The sequence below is a fragment of the Castor canadensis genome, chromosome 18 (genome assembly GCF_047511655.1).
Source record: "Castor canadensis chromosome 18, mCasCan1.hap1v2, whole genome shotgun sequence".
Classification (NCBI taxonomy): domain Eukaryota; kingdom Metazoa; phylum Chordata; class Mammalia; order Rodentia; family Castoridae; genus Castor; species Castor canadensis.
This window is the reverse complement of record NC_133403.1, coordinates 38,301,143-38,308,752: the sequence shown is the minus strand read 5'-3', so window position 1 is coordinate 38,308,752 and position 7,610 is coordinate 38,301,143. Positions and strand designations below refer to the sequence as shown.

The 7,610-nt window shown below is 55.7% G+C and overlaps 1 protein-coding gene across 6 annotated transcripts in view; it reads right to left on the bottom strand.

The window, feature by feature from the left end:
* Nucleotides 1–560: 560 nt before the first annotated feature.
* The window catches only part of Hectd4 (HECT domain E3 ubiquitin protein ligase 4), a 158,279-nt gene continuing 151,229 nt past the window's right edge, over nucleotides 561–7,610 (bottom strand). For all 6 annotated transcript variants that reach the window (XM_074061225.1, XM_074061223.1, XM_074061224.1 and 3 more), the window contains exons 71-76: nucleotides 7,208–7,311; nucleotides 6,749–6,970; nucleotides 4,438–4,604; nucleotides 3,902–4,097; nucleotides 3,466–3,688; nucleotides 561–2,811 (exon numbers count right to left, since the gene is read on the bottom strand). In XM_074061225.1, coding sequence (XP_073917326.1) covers nucleotides 2,675–2,811; nucleotides 3,466–3,688; nucleotides 3,902–4,097; nucleotides 4,438–4,604; nucleotides 6,749–6,970; nucleotides 7,208–7,311 — 1,049 coding nt within the window. In that variant the 3' untranslated portion in view covers nucleotides 561–2,674. The remainder of the gene's footprint in view (nucleotides 2,812–3,465; nucleotides 3,689–3,901; nucleotides 4,098–4,437; nucleotides 4,605–6,748; nucleotides 6,971–7,207; nucleotides 7,312–7,610) is intronic.

The window sequence follows — 7,610 nt, the reverse complement described above, 5'->3', positions numbered from 1 at the left end:
TTGCTGTGAGTGGCTGCTTCCAGTCCCTGTTTCCAGCACTGTGAGGCAGCAGTGAGGATCAGGGAGAAAAGCTGCTTGCTCCACATTTAAGAGTCTGCTTTTCTTACAGTAAAGATGCATTTGGGATGCTCCCACTAAAAGTAGTGTTTATTAAGTACAAGGAGGGTGGAGTGCGTAAATGAAGCATGGAATGGTCTGGGTGAGGACTACCATGGAGCAGTAAGAGGGGACAAGCAAGTAGAACTGAGCTGGGTTCTAGTACTGAAATGGAGGCAGGGGGTGGGTGTGCAAGAAAAAGGTTCACCTCTTCCCTGCACTGCCCTTCTGCACAACCAGGGCAGAGCTAGACGTTTGGTCTGTTCTTGGAGGACTGTGGTAGCATTCTCCATGGAAAACCCCCACCCTAGGCACAAGAGTAACTGGCGGGCAGGACATGCAGGGTTAGGTTTAGCTTTGACCCGGCTCCCCACCTCTTCAGTCGTACCTTAAGTACAGACTTAAGAGATTGGGCAGTTTGTGAGTATAGTGGAGTAAGAATCACGTCCAGTGCAAAGAGACCATAATAATTAGAAACGCTTTAATTCCTAGTCACCTGGAGGCACTCAAGTATCAGCGCCATCCAGGCAGCGCCGGCTCGACCTTGCTTAGCAAGTGTAGATGATCAAACTCTTAGGGAAGGTCAGAACTAGATGGAGGTTATTTATTGGTGTGACGTTTTTTCCTGTAGTGAGCTTCCTTTACACAGCCTAGTGTAAACAGCATCGGATTAAATGCAACCATAAATAATTATAATAAATATACATCAAGTAACTGTACAGCACACAATGTTTAGGGCCAAGGTTTGGGTCTGTCTGGACCTCAGTGTGCTCTCTGGGAGACGCAGCTGAGTTAGCAGCAGCGATCTCACTCACAGCTGTTGCCTAATCAAGTGATGGCCAAAGAAGCTTCCGGAACCCCTCTTGGGGCGGTTGCTGGCAGAAACCAAGTCCACTCGAGATGACTGGGGGGAACCAAACAATTGGAAGATGGAGGAAAAACCACTTGTAGTAAATTCAAAGGCTCTTTCATTATGCAGAAACGAAATAAGAGGCTCCTCATCAGGAGCACATTCCTCATGTGACCTCTGCCCCCATCACAGGGGCTGTGGCAGCCATCTTTTTTCAGAGGAGGGGACCTGCAGGCACTCACCTCCATGGGATGCAGGCACATCCCATGCGACTGATGCAGCCGTCACCAGCGAACCTAAGTTTACCTCGTCCTCGGGTTGGGGCTCTTTTCTGTAATGGTTCTTAATGCTTTGCCTAAGCAGAACAGGGAGGAGATGGATGCTGACAGTGCTAACAAAAGCTCACATGCCTTCCAACAACCGAGGCCACTGCAGAACGGAGGAATGGTGGCACCCTCTTCCTCAGACTTCCAGACAGCACTCACTCAGGACCTTGTGTGCGCAATATCATACAGTAACTACAGCACTGCCACTCTGAGAACAGGCAAGGCCCAAAATGACAGCGTCCAACAAGGTGGCACGTGCTGCTCCTGAACAAAGTACCAGTGGACAAAGACGTATTTGGGGCACAGACGTGCTGGGGCAGTGGGTGAAACTGCAGGCAGCTCAGCCCTGGCACACACACTTACTGGGGTGTGAGGGGTGCTGGGTAGGCCAGCTGGGGAACAGAGGGACCCCTTGGAGTCTCCATCTGAACTTGAAGGTCTGAGTCACTGAAGCAGACCCTGGATTAGGCAGAGCACCTCGGACAGTCTTTAAAAAACAGGCATGTAGCCCTTTCCTCTTTTCCTCATTGCCGTGGCATGAGGAAGGGCCATTTCTGAGCACGGAAGTGGGGTAGGCTTGAATCATGTGCTTTCCTGTTAAACAGTTTTGGAAAAGGCCCCACCTGCACTGTCCTTGCAGCTCCGGGTGTCCTCTCAGCGCCTGCAGTCGGATGCACCGAGCCTGCATATGAACTTAAGGCCTGGAGCCTTAGTTCAGGTCTCTGCTCCCAGGAGTCCTGGGGAAATTGTCACCCCGGGGGCCCAGAAGAAACAGGTGGCAGGTATGGCTGTGGGAGGGGAACCACTGTGGGCTTTTCCTCAGAAAAACCAAGGCTGGGAACAAATTCTAAAACAGACTAACAAAGCTCCCTGTGTGTCTGTTGTGGGTTTGGGCACTGGCCCTGCTGTCTCAGGATGGAAGGAGGCCTGCAGGAGCTGCCTCTGGGAGACGCCAGTGCGAGGCAGAGGACAGGACTGGCCATGAGTGTGTTTGTGGAGACGATTTGCAGAAAGAACAGGACGCTTTGAGTGACAGGTCATCTCAACTCCAGCTTCCTGCTGGGTGGTTCTGTGATGAGGAATCAGCTGGGGCCTTATGGCATCAGAATGTGGTAGCCATGAGGGACAACGTCCAGGAAGATCAAATTAGACACAAACTGGGAACTAAACTATCATACAGATACACCACAAACAGCAGCAAAAGAACCCACCCATCACGAAACGGACAAATACAAAAGGCTAAGTCTTCCAGGAGGCCCTGGAATGTGGACGAAAGTTCGGAAAAGCAAAAGGTCACCAACTCCTCACACAGGGCTCTGGAGGGACGTGCCTGCAGTGGCAGGCTTCCCCAGCTGGCATCACGGTGCCTTGGTGACAGCCTAATTCTGGAGGCTCTTTCCCATCAGCCACTGAGGGGATCTTCGCGGTAGTGAATGGCACAGCGCAGTTTTTCCAGCATGATTTCCAGAGAGGAGTACTGGGGGAGCTTGACCATGAACATGCACGTCTCCACGCGGATATAGCGAGAGTCTGGGGAACCTGCAGGAGTCACAGCACGCCTGCGTTAGACAGTGGGCCTGCCTGGCCTCTTCCTTCAGGCTGGCCCCTTGGGCAGCTGCAAGCCCACCCCAGGGCCCAGAATGAGGGGGCTAAGGGCCTAGGAATTTGGCTGCACAGGTTTGCTCTGCCAGCAAAGTGCTTTTATCCCCCCTGCATTTAAAATGAGACTAGGAGCCAGGCGCTGGTGGCTCAGGCCTGTAATCCTAGCTACGGAGGAGGCAGAGATCAGTAGGATCGTGGTTGGAAGCCAGCCCAGGCAAACAGTTCATGAGACACTATCTTAAAAATGCCTAACACCAAAAGGGCTGGTGGAGTAGCTCAAGGTGTAGGCCCTCAGTTCAAATCCCAGCACTGCAAAATAAATAAATAAATAAAAACCAGGGGCTGGGTGTGGGTGTGGCTCAGCGGTAGGGTGCTTCCCTAGCATGCCAGAGGCCCTGGGTTTGATCCCTGGCACTGTAAATTGAAGTCAGGAGATTTTAAAAGCTCTGGATTTCCAGCCTCTCAAAGCATTGACTGCCATGTCCCTTTTCCTCTTCTGTATTTGTAGGTTTCAGTGTGTGTGTGTGTGGGGGGGGGGGGGGGCTGTTCGCCTGAGGGTCCCCCTTGGGGCAGCAGCTGGCGAGGGCAGACCTGCCGTGCCGTCCGGAGGGGCGATCTTCATCGGGTACGGGGGCACGTGGGCTGTGTCGGGGCCGCCGTCCTTGCAGGGGCAGGTGAATGGGATCCGCTCCTGGTTGCAGGCGAACTTGATGAACTTGCAGAGCTCCTCCTGTGTGAATGTCTCCAGAGCTCCCCAGAAGAACTCGATGTGCTGGTCCGTCTCCATCAGCCCCACCTGGTACATGGTGTGGGCCTAGGGAACAGGCCCAGGTGTGAGCCCTGGGGTCTGCAGGCTGGGCCCCGTCCTGGGTAGGGTGCAGCAGGGTTGAGTGGGGGCTACAGCACGGGGCAGTTATGACAATGACAGTGACAGAGTCTGTGGTGGTGACAGAGCTGAGACAGGACACTGCCATCAGGGCCAAAGGAGATGGGGGTTGAGGTCTGGTGCCATGGCCTGACCACCCACCTTCAGGAACTCGAGGTTGATGTAGGGGAGGCCACAGGTCCGCAGCTCCATCTCCAGTGGGCTGAGGGTGGTAAGCAGCTGCAGGGGGATGATGGAGCCCAGGCCGGCCCGCACGGCTGTCACGCACTCTGCGTTCTGCAGCTCACGCAGCCGCAGGCTCCGGATGGCTGCTGCGTACATGTCCTTGTTCTCCCACCTGCCAGGGCAAGGAGTGCTGCTGATGGAGAACCCAAGAGGCTGACGGGCTGCTCTTGTGCTGGGGGCCACACCACTCAGCCAGAGGCCCTAATCCTCTGGGGTGGCCTCTGGCCCAGGTGCCAGGTCATCCCTGTCCTGGGGCTCATTCCTTTTGCGTCTCTGGCTGTCCCCTCTCTCAGGTGTGCTGTTTCCTTAAGGTCTTTAGCTGAAAACTGCCTTTTCTGTCACCCAATATCCTGCCTGATACCCCTCCCCTGGTGACATCCACCTGTCACCTGACCTAGGTTCGTCTGCATCACCCAAGTCCAGTGCCCTCCCACAATCGTGTGCGCACTCACGCCACGGGGATGTGCCGGCCGTGGCTGCACAGCTCCACCTCCTCGCCCGTCATGGTCAAGTAGGTGAACCTGCAGCAGGGCTTGTTGGGACCGTCGGGGCTCTCGGTGGCCAGGTGCTGGGAGGCGATCTCGGCACACAGGGCCTCCAGCTCAGTCTCGTCGCTGATCTGCGGGGCAGGGGCAGAGCGAGGCTGACCACAGCCCTGCTGCAAGTCTGACCCTCATCTGGGCAAATGCCAAGTTCAGGCAGTTCCACTCTTGGCCGTACGGATGGGCCCATGACGGACCTGCCGTGTCTCAGGGCTTCTCTTACTGTCTGCACGCAGCAGCCCTGTCACTGGTATGCATCCAGTGACACCATGGCGCACCTGGGACTGCTGAGGCCATCCTTGCTAGCATGCTGCGAGACCACCTGAGACAGATTCACTGGCTTGAGACGGCCTCACGACGCAGCCCAGGCTGACCCTGACCCCCAGCATCTTACCTCACCTCCCTAGTGCTGGGACGCCAGGTGTGCCACTGGGCCTGGCTTCTGAGACTGACATGTGTGTGATGCCAGGTGTGGAACACAGGGCCTCACAGCACATGCTCGGCAGTGCTCTACCATTCCCAGCACTGAGACTGATTCTTGCTGACCTTATTTGAGCACCTGGGTTTAGCCCTGCCTGAGGCCAAACCTATAATCAATCCATGCTTCTCCCATCCCACTCCACCCCTACCTGTGCTTCCTAAGAGTGAATAAGGTTTTTTCTACTTTTTAGTACTGGGGTTTGAACTTAGGCCCTCATGCTTGCTAGGCAGGCATTCTACTACACTTGAGCCACTCCCCATTCCAACAACCTTTGAGAGTATATAGCTGGGCACAGTGGCTCACATCTATAATCCCAGCTACTCAGGAAGCAGAGATCAGGAGGTACACAGTTTGAGGCTAGCCTGAGCAAAACGTTAGTGAGACCTCATCTCAGTCAACAAACTGAGTGTAGTGGTGTGCGTCTGCTGTTCCAGCTGTATGGGAGACCATTGGTTAGGAGGATTGTGGTCTGAGGTCAGCCCTGGACAAAATAAAAATGTAAGACCCTGTTAAAAAATGACTACAGTGAGAAAGGGTTGTGGCTCAAGTAGTAGAGCGCCTGCCTAGCAAGTTCAAGGGCCTGAGTTCTAACCCCAGTGCCACCAAAAAAAACCAACATATTTTTAATGACCCTAAGTTGTTGTAGTTGGGGTTTCTTGCTACCAGAGAGCCCTGAGTAGGATGTACAGGCCGCTCCCACCAACTGGCACACTGAAATTAGGGTCCAAGAGACACTGGGATGTACATGCTGAGTTATGGGAGGTGACAGGGCCTGACCCACAAGAGAGCAAGCCTGCTGCTTAGGACAGTGACAGGTGGGGCTCAGGGTCAGGGCCTATCCTCTGTCCTCAGCAGTGAACCTGGTGGTGACAAGCCCAGAGCACTTCTTCCTGGAACATATCCAGTGTCGCCTCTGTGAGCAAAGGAAGGAGGCCCGAGGGGAGGCTGGCTCTGAGGCCACACTTGCCCTCTGCCCAGTGAGGAGAAATGTGTGGTGCCGAGAGCTCAGGCTTTGGAGCTGGACAGACCTGGGTTCCTTGGTAGCTGTGTTCCTGACAAGTGGAGAGGACCTGGGCCAGTCATGTCACCTCTCTGAGCTGAGCCTTACTTTCCCCTTGTGGTGGTTGTGAGAACAGAAAGGCCTCAGCCTTGGCCTTACAGAGGACAGTCTGGAGCTCCCCAAGGACAGGACGTGAGCCAGAGCTGGGCTCATGCAGGGCTGAGAAGCTTGCCGAGCCAACGCGGGGTCCTGAGCGCCTCCATAGGCCCAGTCAACAGCCTGAGCCCTGGCCACCTCCTCCTCCAGGAGGCCATGGTCAGACGCCGCCGCGGCCTCAACGTCCCTGTGTGTCCCAAATGAGCGCAAGGAGAGGGAGGAAGAGCGTCATCTCCAATGCCTTCCTGGCCAGTCTCGCAGGACACCCACGACACACTTCTCGTGCCCTTTCTGAGGCCCCCAAATAGGTCTTAAAAATAGACCAGACCTGGTAGCTGCCCCCATCAATGTTTCCTTCTACCCGTGTCTGTCGGGATGGCTGTTGTGAATGGACCCAGCAGGGCTGGTCACGTCACCCAGTATGCTTCTGTTAGCAGGGAGGGAAGCCAGAGGCTCTGCCCCTGAGAAAAGCCTGTCTGGACACTGCTAACACTCTATGGTGACCCCAATCAGTCCTGGGGACAGCTCAGGTCCTTGAGTAGAGGTGACACAGAAGGCCCCAGGGCAAAAGCGCCTTCACTTACACTCTCAAACTTCTTGACGTAGTTGTAGGTGAGGATGTCTGCTTCCTGCAGGTCCTGGTCGGGGTCGAGGGGCTCGCCCACCAGTGTCTTCCAGAAGGACGGCAGGAGGTCCAGCGGAAGAGGCACGTCGGCTCGCATGGCGATCCCCAGCAGCTGGCCCAGGAAGTGCAGCAGTTGCTCCTCTCCATAGGTGATGGGGCTCGGCGTCAGGATGTACTTACCCTGCAAGGGGGGGCATCTGAAGCCACCCTGAGCACACATCCCAGGCGACTGCACCCCATGGCGGGTGAGAAAGAAGCGCTGCCAGGACACAACCCTGTCCCTGAGTCTACCCAGCCAGTGTGGCAAGGGTCCGGCCCACCCAGACCAAGGTTGTGGGGGAGGGCGTAGAGCCCTGAGGACATGCGCTGTGAGATCAAGCCTCTGTCCCCAAGCCTGAACGTGCTGCCTGGGCCTCACCTTGTTCTTGTTGACAGCCGAGCTGGGGCACAGCAGGAGCAGCGACAGGGAGGAGCTCTGAAGCTCTTTACACACCTGCCACAGGAAGTGGCGGAAAGAGCCACCTGCAGGGTGGGCGAGACCGTCAGCACCAGGCCTGTCCCCAGGTGAGGCCCCACCTCGCCTGTGACCCCTAAGGTCAACTCATTTGCCAACTTGACCTTGGGTGGAAGGAAAACTGAGGGTGAGCCTAGCTGCACTGCTTACCAGGGACAGCATGCCACTCGGGATCTCAGAGCCATCTAGCAAAGGAGGGATGGTAGTGTGCAGGCTGTGTCAAGGGCCAAATGAGGCCAGTGCCACAGTGGGCCCGTCTCCCAGCTGCAAGCCTGTCCTCATCTTGGGCTTGTCTGAGCCACACCCA